Source organism: Aptenodytes patagonicus, chromosome 14, assembly GCF_965638725.1.
Source record: "Aptenodytes patagonicus chromosome 14, bAptPat1.pri.cur, whole genome shotgun sequence".
Lineage (NCBI taxonomy): Eukaryota > Metazoa > Chordata > Aves > Sphenisciformes > Spheniscidae > Aptenodytes > Aptenodytes patagonicus.
Window position 1 is genome coordinate 17730286 of NC_134962.1, and position 20186 is coordinate 17750471.

Here is a 20186-nt window from a genome sequence, read left to right on the forward strand (position 1 = left end):
ACATCTCTTTTACAAGCAAATATGTAAAGTGCAGAGATGTAAATGGAGCATCTAGAGCTGGCATAGCTGTGACCTCTGTTCATCCATCCACCCATCCATCCATCCACCCGTCCATCCATCTACCCATCCACCCACCCATCTACCCACCATTTGTTCCTTCATTCCTTCTCATGTGCTCTCTCTCTGTCTCTCTGTCTGTCTCTCTCTCTCTCTTTCCCTGTGGGTGCTGGGGTTTCCGTGCTGGCACAGACGGTTGAAGAGGACACCCTAGATGATTTTGCATCTGAGCATGGAGCTTCCCTAAGCATGGAGTCTTTCACGCAGAAAAGCCTTGTCTCCTCTCCTGAGGTTGTCACCACCCTCCTTATCTCCCCACCCCTCGCTCTCACAGTTTGCCCCACTGTGGGCTGTGGGACCCTCCGGCCTGCCAGGGTGGCTCCTGCCCTCTGAGCAGACCTTGAGCCGTTTGCTGGCCCCCCTAGGTGGGTTCCCTCTCCAGCGATGGGCAGGATCCCTTGCCAGGACAGGGCTGTTGGTGGAATCTGCTCCCCTGACTGTTTCTTCTGGGTTGTGAGACAGGGTCCTGGGAGAGACCTTCCAGTGGAGCCCTGCTGTACACACCCAGGGCTGGCTGTGTGGGTGAGGGGGCCATGCTGGAGGCCAGTGCTGGGGGTCCCGAGGCAGTGCTGACCCTATGGCACAGGCACTCTGTGGGTGTCTGCTCCAGGTGCAAGCTGGCAGGCAGCTACAAGCTGTCTTTAGCAATCCCTTGTGCTTTCCTTTCATTTTGGCTATAGTTACAGTTCCCTGGGCCCAGGCACTCTGAAATAGGGCATCTCTGGAGGCATCAGAAATGTTGGACTTATGCCTGTGCAAAGCAGAGTTATACTGCCTTTGATGTCCTTGCGCAGTGCACACGGGTGAGGAATGTGGGCTCTTGGCACTGCTTGCATGCAGGGTTTCTCTCACATGATGGTGGTTGTTTCCCAGGACAGCCAAGAGAAGATACCACTGCGCAGAAGAAAACTGGTCTTTGAGACTTGGTTCTGGTGTGGTTGGACCCAGCCATGCCACAGTGTGGTGCCCAGCGATGCTGGGGTGCATGTCCTGCCTGAGTGCCCCCAGGGAAGACAGCGGAGCAGGAGCAGCGTTGGGCAGGGGGGCAGACGAAGCAGGGGCAGGGGCAGGGGCGAGGCTGGTCCCACTCTCGCTCCCTGTCATCTCCCTTAGTCAGTGCAGAAGTTGCCAGTGTCGGCAGGCTGTGCCTTACCAGCACATCTGGAGCCTGAACCTGGACTGGCTGTAGCCTGTGTCCCCAGGAGACAGTATGGGTTTGAGTGAGGGCTTGGGCACAACCCCGGGCTTCAACAAAGATACAGGCACCTTCAGTGAAGCTTCTGCAGCAGCATCTCCTGGTCCACACTGGGACCCTCTACATGCCAGTATTTAGGAGCTGGTGGACAGAAACAGCAGAAGTGAGGTGCGCACACATCTTGATTCAGAGAGTTCCCCTCCACCCTCTGGAGACCCTCAGGGTGCCAGGGCTGTGCTGGGGTGCAGGTGCCGAGGTGGCCTCACTGGTGATTTCTCTCCAGGCGTTAGTGGCTGAGACTCAGCAGTTGATATGTGGGATCTTGTCTCCTCCTGTTCCCAGAGCAGGTGTGTTGGGGGAGGGGGGAGAAATGTGAAAGTAATTTATCCCTTGGGAAGCCAAGGTTGTTCTATGGAGAGACCCTTCCCAGCGTCATCACTTCTTAGACTCAGCTCCTGCCTTGGCACACACTCTGTCCTGCCAGCCTACTGACCTCCAAAGCTCCAGAAGTTCTCTTCTTTCCTGGAGGACATACCCAAGTATCCAGGTATTTGCTCCGAACATCCCCAAGAGTCCTCAGGCTCTGGAGACACAAGGGCTGCCATGAGCTGTGGAACCAGAGCTGTGGCCAGAGCTGGCGTTGAGCCCTCCAGAGCAGAGTTCAGATCATGCCACAGAGTAGTTGGCTCTTCCCTTGGAGTGGGCTGTGCTCATCCCAACAAAGTTTGAGAAGGAAGCTGGTTTGGAAATAAATCCAGAGCTTTTGGGTTTTCCTTACTGGTTAAGAGGTGCTGCCATGGACGAACACATTGTTCCAGGCTTCAGAAGACTTGTCTTAAGGTTTTTTGATCTACAACATATATCTCAAGCCTTAACTCGGAGAAGGAGCCTGAAGAAACTCATCATCTTTGTCCAGGGAAGGTCTCCTCCAAAGGACTCTGGTTTGCAGCCAGAGAAGGGGGACGAGAGGGCTTCACTGAAGAGATTTGTACATGTGCTCACAACCTGTCCATCCTTGCCTTGGCTGCAGAAAGGGTTCAGCAATGAGACTGCAGTGCAGGAGCAGAAGAGAAGCTGCTGTACCCTCAGGAAAGTAAGCGGTCTTTTGGTTGAATCGCCCATGAGCATCGCTGCTGAACGGGAAGACTGGTGTTGAGGGAATGCCAGAGACCAACCTGGGCTTCCCGGCAGGCCCAACGCAGTTGCTGAGTTAGTGATAATGTTGCTTTCATGGGTCAAACCCAACTGTGAAAGACCTAGGTGCAACCTGGTGCTCCTGGCAGTCACCAACTGCCTCTGTTGCGATTTCCATGGACTAGGAAGAAATAAAACCTGCATTGGAGGCAGGTGTGGAAGAAGGGACCTGGAGAGCAGACGGTGCTTGGGAGCGCAGGGTAAAGGGATATCGGAAAAGCTTGTGCAAGCAATGCTGTAGGGAGCTGGCGTGAGATGGGTCTCCTGAAGACTTGGCTCCTCCAGTGCAGGTGCGCAGGGCTGCCTGGCTGTGGCAGGGTGCAGGTGCCATGGTAGAGTCCCTGGCAAGGATCTGTCTTCCATCTGTGGAGGAGGGTGCCCTTACTGCCATGTGTGTGGCATGGCTTGCAATGCACGTGTGCCATCCCAGCGGCTGTCCTGGCAGTGTGAAGAGCCTGCACCCACCTCTGCCCTCGGGTGGCTCGGCATTCTCACAGGAGGCCAGCGGCGGGCCGTACCCGCGCGCAGCCCCCATGGTGCCTCCGACCCAGGCACAGCCCTGCTGGCACTCATAGGGGATTTTCAGGGGGCAGCCACACTCTTGCTGGAGCCTGGGGCAGGGGGGCAGGTGTGAGGTCTGCTGCTTGCTCAGGTGCTGCCAGGGCAAGGCCTGGGGCACTGTGCCTAGGAAGCTTTGCTTTCATTGGCTCCTGGTAAAGAAGGCAGGAGCTGGGAGGTGGCGTTTTTCTGCCGGGGGCTTTCACAGATTTCTGATTCCCCTCCTTGTGGAAGCCCTTCCACTAGTAATTGGTTTTGCTCCTCTCTCTCTCTCCTGTAATCTCATCTTCTTTTCCCTTCCTTCTTGCTCTGCTTCCCTCTGCCCCCCTGTTTCCCCTTATTCAATATCAGTTATTAGGTTTCCATTTTGGGTGCAACTGCTCCAAACATTCACCCTGACACCCCTGCATGGGGCATGGCTCATGTTTTCATGGATTATTTTTCCTAGTTTGAGCGGGCAGCCAACCCCCCACCCACTGGGGCTGGAGTGCATCCTGGTGCCACAGAGGGTCAGTCTTGCCCAGCCTGCAGAAGTGATGCTGGCTCTGCCTGCAGGCTGGTGCCCAGGCAGCCTGTGTCATGGGCAGAGCCAGCCCCATGGTGAACTCCGCAGGACCATGCCCACAGCATTGCCCTTCGCGCGTGTGCTGCCTACGGTAGGATGGCTGAGGAGGCTGCTGGGCTTCCTCATCGGTGCAAATGTTTTCCTGCTGCTGTTTTCTCATGGGCCAGGAGTGGTTGAATTTTAGCAGTGCTTTGTTCTTGGCACTTGTGAAGTCTTTAGCTGTCTTGCAGGACAAGCACATGAATGTACAAAGTGTACGTAGTCACAGCCATCTAGCATCCTCCCCTGCACAGCAGCACAGATATACACTGTGTGGTATATCACACACCTGCTGTGTCCTTGCTGCAGGATGCTCCACAACCTTTGCTTGGTCCTTGTTGCAGTACTCGTAGCTGTCTCAGCTGCCAAGCCCGTGGTCTTCTTTCACATTTCACAGGTAACCTCTTGCAGGTTACGTTTTCTGAACTGCTTGGTTTCAGCATTGCTAGAAACCTCTGCTAAATAATTGCTTCTGATGAGATTTCCCTGGAGACCTGGAAAGGAAGGATAGTCTCTGGAGTGAATCTGAGCTGCAGCATCTGGTAGGAAGGAGAAAGGGCCTTTCTGATGCCTAAAGGTGGTTTCTTTTCTTGCTCATGCTCCTGGCAGTCTGACAGTCTTAGGGCACGTGGATGAAGCTGAGAGTGAAGCTACTCAAAAGACAGACTGTTGCCTACAATGAAATCTCACCCTTTGCTCATGGAGATTGCTAGAGCCAGCTGAAAACAGGAGTCAGGTGGGGAGTCCCAGTTGGGTTTAACCAGCTGTGTTCCCCTGCCTCATGAGAGATGCCCCGATGGCTGTTAATGTGTCTGCTGGGAGCATTGCTCCCACTTCTGTACTTCCAACAAAGCTGCAGATATTGCAGGTATGTCAGTGAGCCACTGCCCAGAGCAAAACATGGTCCCTGGAGAGGATAGAGGGGCTCAGTCCCCGTCACGGCGTCAGCCCCCTTATTTTCAGTCCCTTCTCTCCATCAGCAAGTTGCCAGGCTCTTCGTATAGGCCCTGCCTCAACTCTTGCATGAATAATAATAATAATAATTTAGTCAGCCCTGTCCGAGGCAGATCAGCTTTCTGTTAGTCATGACAGCAGTCATCAGCAGCTAGGTAAAGTATGTTTGATGCTAACTCTTCTTGCTCCAATTGCAATGCAGGGCTCGGAGCATTGGGTATTTATAGAGAGAGAAACTCCTAGGCTGGAAGCGGTAGCTGTAAAGAAAGCTCTGGGAGTCAAGAAAGAAGAAGCACATGCAGGTACCTCAGAGGTGAAAATGAGTGCGAGCATATCGAAAGTGGAGATGGCAGTAGGGAAAGCCAAGGAAGTGGCAGGCCAGGAAGAGCCAGCAGATGCAGCCCTGGATACCCGGATGAGAGCAAAAATGATCGCTAGTCCAGAGGATTTTGAGTCTGTCTGGGAGGATGAGATCTATGAGAAGGAAACCAGGGGGAAGCCCAGCCAGGAGACAGAGCACCTGCCAGCTGAGAGCACAGAGGAGGAGCCCCAAGAGCAGAGTGGGGAAGTAACCACCAGTGAGCCAGGTCTGCCCAAGCCATGTCAGCAGCCTGAAGAGAGGCAAAGGGCCAAGATTTTGAGGCCAGAGCCTCCCCAGGGAGAAAGCGAGGTGGCCTCCAAGGAGCATGCTTCTGCAGCCTCCGGGAAGCAGGAGGCCAGAGTGCCAGCCGCAGCCACAGAGCTCATTAAAATTAAAGTGAAGGCTAGCGATGACAGCTTGGAGACTTCTGCGACCCAGAGGATCATCTACTTAGGAGATCCAGAGGGAGAGGAGGACAGTAAAACACACCTGCTCTCGGAGACTGGTGGATGGCTTGGCTTGGAAGAGAGACCAGAAGCCACTGTGAACACGTCCGGGGAGGGATCCGGGCACACAGCACCTGCAGCAGAAGGATTCCAACCCCCTTCCTCAGCAAGTCAGCAACACAGGGCAGTATCTGGGAAACCTGCTGAAGCACTGGAGCAGCCCAGGACAGGCTGTGATGGGTCCAGCCTGACAGAACGTCCCACCTCGGGGCAGGAGGAAGGTCTGCTCCTACAGCAAGAGGAAGCATCTGCTGGGCTGACAAGCTGCGAAGCACCCAAGGGAGGTGAAGCCCTACTGTGTTCCCGAGAGGTAGGACCAGAGGAGACAGATCTGCAAAGCCCAGTGGGAGGCTTGAAGCCTTGTGGCCTGGCAGGGGATGGCCATGGGGCTGAGAAGCATAGAGGGAGCCCAGTACAGAGCCCAGACATCTGCATGGCAGTGGAGGGGCTCTCAGGAAGGATTGGAGCAGACGGCGACAAGGAGGAAAGTGATAGAGTGGTTCTTCAGATGGAGGAGATAGACACCAAGTCGCTTCCATCAGCTGTGCCTCGGCAGGGCCACCTTCACACCACCACGGGGTCGGAGGGGGATAAACCCAGCACTCCTGCCCCTATGCCCTTTCCCCAGCAATCCAGCCCTGCCCCTACAGAGCCTGAGGGCAGAGACCTGTCCCAGGGCACCAGCCCTGTAAGAGGTGTGGGCATACCCAAGGATGTGAACCCCTCAGCAGAGGTGGCACGCAAGGAGGCAAGCCCTGTAGTAGGCAAAGGAGCACCCGGGGACGTGCACCCTGTAGCAGAGGTGGTAATACCCCGGGGTGCCAATCCTGAATCTGAAGAACAACCCCAAGACATGGGCTTTGCTACATGGAAACCACACCAAGGTGCAAGTCCTCTTGCAGGAGCACTACCCCAAAACACAGATACTGCAGCAGAGCCGACCCAGGTCAGAGACCCAGCCACAGGGGAGGTGGCCCAGGGCATGGACCCTGTCACAGCGAGGGCAATCCAGAGCAAAGTCCCTGCCACAGAAGAGCCACTCCAGGAGGAGCAGCCCATGATAAAAGAGCTCTCCCAGGACGTAGGGCCCACATCAGGGAAGCTGACCGGAGATGAAGGCTGTGGGATGGAAGAATTGTCTCGTGACAAAAGCCCTTGTATGGAAGAGCTGCCTTCTAAGGAAGAAGAACCAGAACAACAGACTGAGGCCATAATAAGACACCTGCCCCAAGAGGGTCCCATGGCTGGAGGGCTGCTCCACAGTGCAGATCCTGAAGCACAAGAGCCACCCTGGGACTTGGAGTTTAATGTGGGACAAGATCTGCAGGGCAGGAGCCCTACAGTAGGAGAAACTGCCAAGAACGGTGACTTTGCTCCGGGGCAGCCACCACAGGGTAAGTCTCCTCCCAAAGAAGCCGCTGATTTCCCGCACTCCCACTCCCCTGTAGCAGGATTGTGTCAAGGAAGCAAGACATACCGGCTCTCTACCTTGATCTATGAAGGCGGGGGAGAGCTGCGAGCGAGCAGTGGGACACATCAAATAGAGTCTGGGTCGCTGATGAGCGTGGCTGGGAGGACAGGAGCTGTGTCCCAGGAGCATGGAGATGTCACTGTGGCCCCAGGTAGCTGGCAGGAGAGCGAGAGCTACAGGAAAACCTCAGTGGCCTCTAAGATTAAGATATTCGAGCAAAGCGAAGCGGAGCGAAGGGCAGCCCAGGAGGGACAAGAGCGTGTGCGTGAAGCTGAGACATCAGCAAAAGCAAAGGGGAAGACAGGTCTGGCACAGGACATGCTTTTGAACACAGGCCTCGCCTCACTGCCGGCAGCGCCGGTCACTCCAGTGGGACCTGCGTCCAGTGTGGGCTCCTTGGCCCTCGGGCCAGGGGCTGGTTCAGGAGACACCTCCCAGCCTCTTTCTCTGAAGGAAGATGTTTCTGTTGACCTGGAGCACGAAGCAGAAGACAGTGCTGACCTGGCCTCCCCTGACTCTGGCTGTGAACTCACACTGGCAGAAGCCGTGGTAACTCTTCCAATGAACTGTCCAGACGGAAAGTTCATGCGCATGTTGTGTGGCTCTTTTATCATGTTCAGTGGCTCCTCACACATCCATTGACTGACAGCAGTCGCTTTGCATCCCCTGTCCTTTTATGTGTATGTGTGTGGTCAGGCTTATTTGCTGAATGCAGACCCGCTGGCCAGTTGGTTCATCAGCTTTTGTTTTGTGACCCCTCCCTGACATTTTGGCTCCCTGGAGAATGCCGCTCGCTAAACCTGAGAGCGGGCACCCAAGCTTCATGTCCAGGAGCAAGAAAGGGAGACGGGGGGTGGCTGAAGGAGCTGCGACTCTGTCACGGACACGCACACACACCTAGCAGCAGCGTGCCCACGCTTCCAGCTTCACCCTTGCATTTCTTACGTTGATATCCCTTCTTGCTTAGCTCGCCAGCCTCACCCACCCTCCCCTGTCTTCGGCAAGCTGGTGGCTGGGTGATGAAATAGCTTTCTTCGCTCTTGTAAGTGTTAGATCAGCTCCTGTAGAGTTAATTTCCTTACAACTAACCATTTTCTCTAATCCAGAGCAAATCTCAGGAACCAAGTGGGGAAGAAAAGGATTTATCTGACCCGTCAGTAAAATCCAGCCTGAAAGAAGAGAATTTAAAGACTGCTGTTCCAGTGGTCTTCCAGGTCTCAGTGCTGTTTTACTAACTGCTTCTTACCGTAGTATGAAAGCTCACCTTAAGCAGCTGAGGGCTGTGTGCTTCCAGCTCCTCTCCCCATTGCAGAGCTGTTATGTATATATTTATACACGCACACACACACGAAAACATGTATGCAGGTGTGTTCCTCTTGAGTTTGTTTGACACCCTGTTTCTCATACCTCTCAACCTCCCAGCAGTGCCAAGGGAAGGTTGTGCCGGCACAGCCTGGCCCATTGGGGGGGATGGCTCTGGCTGCAAACGCTTGGACCAGAGTCCATGAGGTGGGTTTCCTCTGGCATCAGTGGGCTTAGAGCTGTTCCTAAGGGAGAACTGCCTAGAACGAGATGCAAAGTCCAGCAATGGGTCTAGATTTCCCATGGCTTCATGGCAAAACATGGCGAGGGGAAATGTACCCTCTGATGGCAGAGTTGAGAGGTATGTCCATGTCTGGAGAAGAGCTAATGGAGGGAGGTCATCCCTTGGCTCTGATCATGCTGTCAATTACACTGACCAAACACTCAACCAGGTCATCCCTAAGACTCACCCCCAGCTGCGTGAGGCCTCTGGAGGGAGAGCGTTGTGTCGGTGAGAGCAGATTCACGCCCCGGCGCAGGCAGCTGCCCCGGCGTGCAGGGCTGGTGGGCGGCCCCAGCGGGGCTGGTCCTCCTCCCCCTGGGGCAACGCTCTGCAGGGCCCACGCGGATGCTCAGTGGAATTGGCACACTCCTTTGTTTCTCCTTCACTGTGCGTTGCTGATGGGGCCGTTTTCTTTCAAACTCTTCTCTCTTGCTTTCCCTTTGTTTGGTTTTTTTGAGTGCCCAACCTTAGTGACATATGATAGCACTGGCGTCTGAGCTGTTTCTGAATGTCTCTTAACAGACCTGTTCTTTTGCATACATCTGCTTCCACCGGGTGCACTGACGTGCCTCCAAGCTGGCCAAGCTTTTCTGTGTGACTGACCCTTTTTTGAGATGATTAATTACCAATAGACTTTTGGCAAAATCAGATTGAATAACCCTTCTCCTCCCACCCCACCCTGCAAAGTTGCTGCTGTCAGAAAGGTTTCAGTCTCCATGCTTGAGTTGTGTTTGACTCTACTCTGTGATGTTTGCTGCAGCCTTCTTTCTCCTCCTCCTCCTCCCCTCTCCCCCATCGGCACTGCCAGCGCTGCCACGCCATGCGGTGCTCACTGTCTCCGTCTCTCTCCGCCATTGTGTCTCATTCAGAGAGCGGGCTTGAGGGAGGGCACCGAGGAGAAAGCTAAGCCGCCTCGGCACAGGGCTCCTGAGAGTGACACCGGCGATGAGGAGCAGGACCAGGAGAAAGACTCGGTCTTTCTGAAGGACAACCACCTGGCCATTGAGCGCAAGTGCTCCAGCATCACAGTCAGTTCAACCTCCAGCCTGGAAGCAGAGGTGGACTTCACAGTGATCGGTGACTTCCACGGCACAGCCTTTGAGGACATCTCCCGGAGCCTGCCTGAGCTGGACAAGAACAAGAGTGAAATGGAAGACGAAGGCCTGGTTTCCTTCCAGCACGCTGACAAAGTAGTTCCCGGACTGGAAGAGGATGTCAAAGGCAGCGAGAAGGTCTCCCAGCCCAGCCCAGATGTCTCCCAGCTAGAGGTACACAGGGACACCATTCCACCGAGACTGTCTCAGTGCCATCACGCCTCCATGTTCCTTGTCCTGGTGCCTGGTATTGCCTCACTCATGTGCACTCCCACGTTGGTTTGGAAGAGCATGCTAGCTTTCAAACATCCCCAGGTTCCTGTCTGGTGTAGCTGTTTTCCCCTGATGCAAGCTGTCGTCTGTGTTGCATGGCTCTGTCGCGTGTTTTGTGCATCTGCTAACCAGGAGAAGTCATCGTCATCTCTTAATCCCCTATGTTTGGCTGCCTACCCTGTCCCTTGCACCACTACAGCATGTCAGCAGCTGGGAAGGGCACGTGTCACTAACTAACGGCTCTGTCCTTGTGTTTTGCATGGTCAGTGACCAGTTTGTGTAGTGAAGAGAAATGTGCTGCCAGCTAACCTTTCTGGTCATGTCAGGGCTGGGAGGGATTTACAGAGTAGCTTGTGGGAGCCGCTCCAAAGCTCGTGGAGGGTCACTCCTATGACGGGAGTGATTATAATGGGGCTAAGAAAAATGCATGCGGCATGCGTGTGGAAGTTGAGTGTACACCACAGGGAGAGGACGGTAGAGCCAGCCCCAGCTCGGACGAAACGTAGCCTTGCCTCTGCGCCAGGCCAGGGCCATCTGCTGCCCGGTCAGCACTGGAGCAGCCCTCCAGCCCTGGCAGGTAAGTCCCCAACACTGCCTGGAGCTGCCAGGGTGAGTCCAGACCTGGAGCCAGGAAAAAGCTGCAGAATTAGAGGGAGCTTTCTCTGAGCCAGCCTGGAAACCCTTGTGCAGAGCATCCGACGCCGTGGGCTCCAGGGTCACAGCGGGGCCATGGGCATGGGTGATCAGCTCTGCAGTGCCCCATGGCTGGCACTGGGCAGGGGAGGCCGTTGGCTCGGGAATGCTGAGGACTGGCTAAGCATCCCCTGTGCAGGAGCCCTCGGCAGCTCCAGTTTCCTGTAGCAGGGGAGTGCTGGAAACCTGTCTCCATTCCCCCGAGGTTCTGACACCCCGGGTGTAACCACAGCCGCTGGGAGCTGGTGCAGATCATAAACCTGCTGCGGGGCACGAGTGAAATGGATTTGGTGGGTCTCACTCACCTTTTGAAGACCAGTTTGACCTAACCCATGGTGTCTATAAATCTATCCAAAATATCCCTGAAAACCCCAGGGACAGAGCATCAGGTCTGATTTGGGGTATGCCAGTCACACAGGGCGTTTTGCATGGTGGCCGCCTGCCCAGGCCAGCAGCCTGGCCTCTGTTCTTTGCCCAGGTAGGGGCATGACGCTTGCAGGACGTCATACGTGTGTGACACTTGCAGGGGAGTGGGGCGGGGATGCTCTGCTCGTGGAGGCTGGTGGACAAGGAGCACCTAGGGCTGTTGGCATCGTGCCCCAGTGCCTGACTTGCTGTGTTTCTTCTGCAGTCATCAGCCCCGAAAACGGATGCTGTGACTGTCGGCCTGGGGCCGGGCATGAAGAAGCCTGAAGCAGACAGCTCCGCTCCCCACTGGGTCAGCACCACAGATGCAGCCCAGGTGACGTGGTGGCTCCATCCTCCTGTGGCCCTGCTCCCTGATGGCTCTGCCAAGCCTCAGTCCAGCAAAACCTGTCCCCAGGCAGCAGTGCTGGGAGGGCAGGTGGCTGAGTGGGGTGGTTGGGGGCATCTGCTCACCCTTGTCTTGCTGGAGCCCCCAAAACATCAAACCAAAGCCCACCCAGAGGTATTCTGTGTGAGTCCCTTGCCCCATCTGCCATGTCTCTGGGCAGCGCTGGCACATGGGGATGTCTCCAGAGAGCGACGGCCACTATATATGCTGCGCCGCACGTGTCCGTGGCCTCATGGCCCTCCCCGGCTTTCTCTGCCAGCAAGGATGACCACACTGTCCCTGCGAGTGTCACTCCCTCCCTGGCACCTCCAGGCTCATCAGGTTTCCTTTGCCCCGGCAGGTGGAGGGAGGCACCCTGGGCAGCAGGGACGCCACAGCCACTGCTCATGCTGGCACCGCAGAGACGGCACTGGCGATCTCAGTAAGCGGGGCTGGCCCCTCGAGAGGTGGGGGGGCCTCTGCCCCCCATGGTCCCTCTGCTCCAGCGAGGGCAACTGGGGCTGGCTGTGCTGGGGGGGGGGACCCTGCCCTACTGGGGATGTTTGTGGAGGGCGACCTGCCGTGTCTGCCCCTGTGTTGCATCCAAGCCAACGCGCCCGTCTGCTCTTCTTTCAGGATCACGGCACCAAGACTGGGAAAGGGGCCGTTCCCGTGACAGAACTTCGCTCCCTCTCACCGGTGAGGGGGAGGACATGGCACCACCAGCCAGGCCAAGTGGTGGGGAGGGAGGGAGGCAGCCCTGCGGGGTGGGGGCGGGCTGGGGTTGGTCCCACAGGGCCCCCTCCCATGTTCCCAGCACTGGCACCCTTGGCCGGTGTGTTGGTACTGGGAAGAGCAGAAGGATGCTCAGAAGGTTGGGGAGCGAGATGGCAGGGGACACCCTGCTCGTGGCCTTTCTCCTGTGCCAGATATGGACCCTGAGCACCTGCTGGAGGAGGATAATTCCTAAAAAATAGCCCAGTCCCTGGTGAAGTCTCATAGCGGGCTGAGATATCTTTAGCCCTGGGTATCCTGCCTGGCCACCCAAGGCCACACGCAAAGTCTCCTGATTCCCAGTGGAGGTGATGGCCATCAACAACCCTGCCCAGCAGCAGGCCTTCCTGTATAAAGTGTTTTACTACTCGATTGCCTTGTTTTGGTGGAGTCAAGCCTGGCCAAATGCCACATGCTGTCCCAGGCTCATCACTTTGTGCAGCAGGGAGAACGTACCCAGCACTGTGTGGCTGGGGCACCAGCATAGCTTTCCCAGCCCTCGCCACGCAAAGCGGGATGGACAAAGCTAGAGGTAGCCTGAGAGCTCTGCACTTAGGGTGGCCCTGAGGATGGATGGGGAAGAGCAAAACGCAGCCATGAAATCATCTGCCCACTGCAGAGGCCCTTTCCTGCAGCTCTGGGCTTGGGGTAGCTGTGGAAACCTCTCCCTGCGCCCCCCCCCCCAAGAAAAATAGGTTCAGTTGGAAGCACAATGCAGTGTCTTTTTTTCCCTTGCCACTCTCTCCCATCCCGTGCTTGGCTGAGTAGGTGCATCCTGGAGGGAATTTCCCAGCTCTTCGGGAGCCAGCACTGGGGGCTCCCCTGTGGCAGCCTCGCTGATGCCGCTGCTCTCTGTCCTGCAGATCACCAGCGGCTCCGCTGGGAAGGAAGTGCTCACCAGCATATTCACTGCCACTGCGGAAACCCTCTCCAGTTCCACCACTACCCACGTTACCAAGGTAAGAGCAGCTCCAAAAGGGGCAGCCAGGGGGTTCTTGATGCAAGCCACTGGAATTAGAGGATGGGTGGATTTATATTGTGGTTGGTACAGCAGAAAATGCCCCTCTCCTCCTTAAAGCTGAAAAAGTGTATGCTGTCCCGTGGGGGATGGTGAGCCAGCACAGTGCCCCGTGCTTCGCTTTGAGCGCCCCGTGCCTGGTTCAGCCCTGCTGCGCTGCCTGTCCCATCCAGCCAGGCATGACAGCAGGGGACTGCAGGCAAGGACAGCCAGGCTTCAGGTGTTCATCACCTGTGTACCACCCATGGGGACTGTGAACACGTGCTGTGCCCACCTCTACTCGCTGGTAGATTGGGAGGGCAGGGAGTCATTTGGGTGAGAAGGAAGAGCAGCAGGCAGCGTCGCTGACCTTCTGAAGCCAACTGCAGGGGTGGAAGGGACTCTGAATTAGGCTGCCAGCAGCATGCATGTGAGGCCCTGCCCGTGCAACTGGGGTGAGTGTTCCCAGACGTACCTAGAGCCAGACCCCAGGTCCCCCTGGCCCAAGAAGCCCACAGCACCAGTGCTGGAGCATCTCGCCTTGTGTCAGCTATGGGAGCTGTGTTAGCGTGGGTTGTATTGGGTTTATTAGAGCTGGAGTGGTGCAGGCAAGGGGGAGTGATGGTAGGAAACGAAGGAGACGAGGCTGCATCAGAGGACCTCACCCATGGCCATTTCATTCCCAAATTAAGTGCACATAAATGAAAGCAGAAGCTTAGTGAGGGACCTGAGCAGGAAGGAGGGGTGCTTGGTACCTGCCACCCAGCCCTTTTCCTTTCCTCCCCACTTGTGGCCAGCTGTGTCTTGCTGGTTCTAACCATGCACCGAATCAGGGGTAGTGGGAGATACACTAAATTACGGGGGGAGTTCCTAAGGTGATGCTGGCATTGTCCCTCCTCCCGTGGGCAGAGCTTACCTCAGCCAGGATCCAGCTGGCTTGTCGGACAGCTGTGGGTGAGTGCCTTCCTTCTTGTTGTGCAGACTGTGAAAGGAGGGTTTTCCGAGACCCGAATAGAGAAGCGCATCATTATCACAGGAGATGAAGACGTGGACCAGGACCAGGTAGGAGCAGGACACCCTGGCTTTGCCCGGCTCTGGCTGCCCCAAGCTGCAGCACCACATGTTTCTGGTTCTGGATTGTACCTGTTTACTCCTTCTCTCCAAAACCTGACCCCTGAGCCCCCAAACCTACCAGCTCTGTCCGGCAGTGCAGGTCCCCACGGGGTGCAATGGCCCAGCTCCCATCAGTGCCCATTGCAGCAGTGAAGCAGCGGTAAAGGTTACATCCTAGCACAGAGCCCAGTGATGGGATCACCTTTTTATTTTCTTAAAACACGTTTCCAGTTGCCCTTTCTCTGTTGAAATACTCCAGAGTGACCCAGGTTCTTCCTCTCTTTCCAGCACAGTCTCACTACAGGTTGACTCACTCCAAGTGATGGTGTTTTGCATCTGCCTCCGTGATAGAGGAACAAAAAGTGACAAACTTTTATGATGAAATAACAGAGACTGACACAAATCTCTGGGGCCACAGGGTCATTTTCCTGTGGCCTAACCCTTTGGGATTTGTTGCTTAAGAAGAAAAATTGAAGAGCTAAAGTGTTTAAAAGGCTCTAAAATAATTTTTAGATTTTTTTAGAATTCTAATAATAAATTTAATTAGATTATTATTGTAGATTTTTCTAGGGTTTTGCTGCAGAGAGAATTGCTGCTGTTCCTTTGCTTGGGTTTCAGTAAGGAGCCTGGGACATAGCGCATCTCTACCGAAAAAACCAGCAAGAGAAAGGCAGTGCATGAGGCATCCCAATGGTGTATGAATCCCCGATCAGTGGTGGGCTTCAACCTCTTCTGCCAGGCTACTGTGGGTTCAGCATCCGTGTCCTCCTGGAATCCCACTCAGCTCCAGCTGCTTTCTGTCCGCTGGTTCTGTCTGGCTGAGAGCAATGTACCAGATTTCAGGGAAGTGATGATAAATGCTTTCATCCTTCTGGTTTCTAGGCACTGGCTTTAGCAATCAAAGAGGCAAAACTACAGCATCCTGACATGCTGGTAACCAAAGCTGTGGTATACAGAGAAACAGAACCTTCTCCAGAGGAAAGGGACAAGAAACCTCAGGTAGGTAGAGAAGTTACCATGTATGATTTATACCTGCTGTGTAAGGGGAGGATGTAGCTGGGCAAGTGTCTCTGATTCCCACCAGCTGCAGATGCTGGTAGGTGTTGCTGCTCCTCAGCACTAAGAGTGGCAGCTCTCAGCCAGCAGTTCCAGTGTGATGGTGGCTCCGGGCATGGCCACCTGGTTGTGATTAGAAAGCCAGTGCCATGCCACCAAAAGCAATTCTGCAGATGTCACCTTGCTGTCCTGCTCAGCAGAGGAGTCAGGGTCATTTGCATGTAAAGAAGAAAGGACCTGCTTGTCCCCCTGGGGCGGGGCAGGAAAGCGGTGATACAAGTTTTGTGGATAGGCTGAGAAACTTGGCTACAGGTTCTGCAAAGCCAGTCCAAAGTATCAGACCAGCATTTGCAAAAAAAAGAGGTTTCTTTAGTCCCATTCAGATCCCCAGGTTGTCTTTTTATACACATGCAGGTGCAGGCAGCAGCTCACAAGGTTTGCACCTCCCTGCAGATGCCCCAAAGCAGTCAAAGCCCCAGACATTTTTCTTCAGGGCAAAGCTGGCTTGAGGAGTCCTGCCCCACTCTTAACCCCCTACTTTGACCCCATTGCTCCCCCATCAGCCGGGTTGCTGCAGGTCTTCGGTGGTGGCACAGCCCAACAGACCTCTGTGTCAGAGCAGCTGAGGGGAAGAGGAGCATGGTGGAAAGGAGAGGGGGAGCTTCTGAAGGCAGCTTCACTGCTGAAAAATGTATGAGGAGCTCTGTCACCAGCCAGGCTGCAGGTGCATTTCGAGAGGCCTCTTTGGAAATGTGATTTTGTGTTTGTCATATGAAGATTTCGACTGGCAGCTTTTAAGCTTGGAAAAGCGACCAGCTCTGTTGCAGCTTGGAAGGTCAGAAGAGGCTCTTGCATCTGCCTAATCTTACCTCCTATCACACAGTACAAACAAGCAAGCCCAGACACTTCTGCATCGCTTAGGGAGCCACCCAATTTTAATTGAATGGCTTAAAGTAAGGGGGCCGTGACTCACCGTTGTCTCCCCCATACACCAACACCAGCCCAGTGAATTAAGAGTTCCTGCTAATTACCAGAGGTCCCGGTGATTAAGTGCAAACTGTGGCCCCAAGTGTTTGCAAATTCACTGTCCAGTGCCCTCATACAAAGAGGAGCCCTTTTATAGCCAAAGAAATCAGCACCCCATGACTGGTCATTCCCATCTGCCTTGTACAGGAATCTTGACCAACATGTTCATGGAAGTCGGCATCTGTATTCAAACCTGGAGAACAGCGGAGAAGGAGCCTTCATGCTGGATTTGTCAGCAAGACATAGACATCCTGGCTGCAATGTTCATGGCGAGAGACAAAAATTTTTAAAAAAGGAATAGCAAATATATTATATATATATATACATACATACATATATATATATATATAAACAGGAAACAAAATGCATCCTTGCACTGCTGCTATATGCTGGAAATGAATAGCAAACACCACCACCAACAAAGCCAACCCTCTGCAGATAAATTGAAGAATTTACTGGATTGGTGATAAAGTAAGATTTAAAAAATCATAATAATAACAACAATAACATTGTTAACAATACAATAAGCCACCATCTTGCATGTTACATTAAAGGATACACAATCATGAGTTCATTTGTTGCACACTGAATGGAAAGGAAAACTGCTTTGCAACAAAGCAAGAAATAAGCAAACTGAAATAAAAAAACACAAGCAGAAGCAAAACCATTCCCCACCTCTGGAAAGAAGAGAGAAAAACATTGAATTTATTACCTTAGAGTTATTTTCTGATTCGCAAGTGTCATTTCGCCCTTCTCCTTATTCCATGCTGGTTCTTTTGCATCTTTTGGAGTTCTGTTAACTCTTCCCCTTCCGTTCCTTATCTTCTTCTCTGTGCACTTGTCCAACCTCTTGTTCTCTGAAGGTATTTAACAATGGATTTCAAACAAAACAAATGATATGTATATGGTTTCTCATTTATAAAAAAGCAGCCTGTAGGGGTTTCATATGGATGTGCATTTAAGTTATGTATATTATTATATATAACAAGGGGGGAGGGAGGGAACAATACTGAAATAATTCAACAGTGCTGGTAAATATGATGACGACATTTTTAAATTATTAACTCTTTGATTGACTGTGGTTGGTGTATTTTGAGACTCTTAGATCACACGTGGGACTCTCAGTCCTGCGAGAATGGGGAAGGTTTCAGCCGCTGCTGTTCTGGGGGGGGAAGGGGAGAGGGTGAGAGACGGGAGATGTCCCACCGGCTGATCTGCAGTGTATGGTGTTTGGATTTGGAGGGTCAGTGGTGACTTGGAGGGGCAGGGAAGGAGGTTGAGGCTGCGGCTCTGGCAGCTGTAGGCAGGATCATCTCCCCGGCCCCCACCCAGAGCCACGGGAGTCAGCTGGGAGCAAGGTGGCAGCTGCAGGACTGCATTCATCACTCCTCTCCAGCCCTCTGAGCCATGCCGGTGGTTGGGGTAGTTTTGCTTTGTTTCTGGATCCCAGTAATGAAGTTACTTGAGCTCTGTAGTAGGGTGGAAGGCGGAGGGGTTGTTTCTGCCCTGCCTCCCCTGCTGCCCAGGGTGTGATGGCAAGGGCAGCCCGAGGCGCTGCGGGCTGGTGACAGCAATGGTGGGGCGATGGCAGTCCTTCCCCTGACCTGCCTGGGGATGGGCAGTGGAGAGACACTGCTGTCTCCATCACTGCAGAGTGTCCCCAGCACCCCAGGCTGGACGAGAGAGTCCAGGCCCTCTGCATAAGAAGGCGCGTGTCGAGGAGATGTCAGTGGAGCTGCCTTCCCCCAACTCATCCCAGCTCGGCCTTTAGCCACAGGCTTCCTCTACGGCTGCCTTTGGAAGGGGATCATGGGCCAAGCCCAGGGCCTCGTACACTGTGAACCAGGCAGTTAGGGTAGACTTGGAACCAAAATCAGAAAGGAAAAGAAATACAGGTTTCCTTCTTGGAATCGTCTCTAGCTCCTGCGGACACACAAGGGCCCACAATTCTGCACCATTTTGCCTTTAGTCTCCCAGCCCTCACAGAGACTGTGCCCAGAAATAGGTGTGTTTTGCCAGGTCCTGCAATGGCTCGGAGGATGACAGCAAGCAAGAGAGCCTGTGCCGTGAGGATGTTGTGGGCAGACCCCGCTCACCGCCTTTGCTGTCCTAGGAGAGAGACTGTTCCCCGGCAGCTGCGGTTCACCAGTTGCTTGCTAGTATGTCCCTGTGAAGTCTGTTCTCCTTCTGGCAGAGAGGTTTCTCCTGCAGGCGTGAAAGGCATGAGCACAGGCTGCTTGGGAAGCAGACAGAGCTGCTGGCTAGCAACAGTGCTGCCAGGTCATGAGGGTCTCCCCAGCTTCCATCCAAGCGCCTTCAGCTACCTTTAGAGACCAGACCCCTAACCAAAAAAGAGTTAAGGCAGTTGCAAAGAGGCTACTCTTCGCTCTTTTCTTTTTTCAATACATCCAAACCAGCTGTAATCAGCAGTGGCACTTTCAGAGAGGCGGGGTGGCGGAGGACTTGTGGTCTGCACACGGTGCTGGTGTTCATCAGCGTGTTTCATACTCAGAGGAGCCCACCTGGCTTGGACACCTTTACAACCCACCAGAGGCTACTGTGAAACTAGATACTTGCTTTTGACATTGTGTACGGTTATAAAATCGAAGGTTACTGTTAAAATTAGTGGCCTTACAGAGTTAGACTTGATGTGCGCTTGGACTGAAATGAGTTACGTTTGGAGTGAGCAGATCCAGTCCCTGGCTTCCGCAGCGTGTTTAATGGATGGCAGTGTTTAAAAACTTTAAAAAAAAAAAAGAAAAAAAGGAAAGAAAAAAGCTCAGTGCTTGTTCGCCTGGCGAGGTGTGGGTTTCTGCTGCTCAGCAACTGAGGCCCCCCCCAGCCTACCCATCACCTTGCTCCATTTCAGATAGCCGATCACTGCTTGTTTTCTTCCAGGGGCCTTTCTGTTGAAAGGGGTGGGAGACACGAGTGCCTGTTTTTACCTGATCCCACAAATTCATTCCAAACCTGGCCTGCGATTGCATGAGTAATAACAACAGTAACAATAATATTTATTTTTATTTGAGAAGCACCTTACCAACCAACTGCAAAGCTCTGTTGTTCTTTCACTAACTCTCCTTTTCTCTTCCCTTGTTCTCCCTCTCCCCCCTTCGGTCATACTCCTTTTCAGTGCTCGGTGGTGTATGCGTGTGTGCTCACTGTTCTTGTATTCAATAAAAGTGAAATAAATGTGTTTGACGCTAAATCAGCTGGGGGCCTCAGTGGACTCTTTCCTACCAAGAGGATGGAGAAGTGAAGGGGGGACCTTGCAACCAGGGTCTCTGCACATGGAAATACTGGACTCTGCTCTGTCTAAAGCGAAGATGACGCCAGGTTGGGTATTGCGGCTGGTGGAGCTGGGAGCAGCTTCACGCAGCGACTGCCAACCCTCGTACACACGTGTGGGGCAGCGAAGGTGGTTGTGAGGATGCTCAAAACGCAGAGAGGAGGTGGCAGCTGTCCCTGAGGAGCCTGACTCTCTCTCTCATCCTGGGAGGGAGGACGTGGTGCTGTGAGAGCACCTGTCCTGCTGCGGGGTCTTGTGTACCTGTTTCGCTGCGAGGGTCTCCGTGTGTCTGTCCTGCTGTGGGGCTCTCGGTCCCCGGCCGGGAGGACTGGGGGCCCAGGGGAATGGCTGCCAGCTGGGGGGCCTGGGGGAGTGAGACCGTCTTTGGGGGCCGTTGGGTCAGAGCAGAGCAGCCGCCAGCCACGGAGGGCCCTGAGAGGGCAAAGGGGAACAACTGCTGGGTTTGGGGTCTTGGGAGTCAGGGGGGATGAGCGGGGGGGGGGGGCAGGGGACCCCTGCCCGCTGGGGACCGT

General features: G+C 54.2%; 1 protein-coding gene across 10 annotated transcripts in view; it reads left to right on the forward strand.

Annotated features, from left to right (window-relative positions):
• Positions 1–19576, forward strand: part of EPB41L1 (erythrocyte membrane protein band 4.1 like 1) — a 70645-nt gene extending 51069 nt beyond the window's left edge. For 3 of the 10 annotated variants that reach the window (XM_076352378.1, XM_076352377.1, XM_076352379.1), the window contains 11 exons: positions 250–348; positions 4825–7509; positions 8067–8174; positions 9415–9813; positions 11237–11347; positions 11760–11840; positions 12035–12097; positions 13036–13131; positions 14151–14231; positions 15165–15281; positions 16512–19576. In XM_076352378.1, coding sequence (XP_076208493.1) covers positions 250–348; positions 4825–7509; positions 8067–8174; positions 9415–9813; positions 11237–11347; positions 11760–11840; positions 12035–12097; positions 13036–13131; positions 14151–14231; positions 15165–15281; positions 16512–16520 — 3849 coding nt within the window. In that variant the 3' untranslated portion in view covers positions 16521–19576. The remainder of the gene's footprint in view (positions 1–249; positions 349–4824; positions 7510–8066; positions 8175–9414; positions 9814–11236; positions 11348–11759; positions 11841–12034; positions 12098–13035; positions 13132–14150; positions 14232–15164; positions 15282–16511) is intronic. The other 7 variants (XM_076352383.1, XM_076352384.1, XM_076352385.1 and 4 more) reach the window with 5 other exon arrangements.
• Positions 19577–20186: the final 610 nt, after the last annotated feature.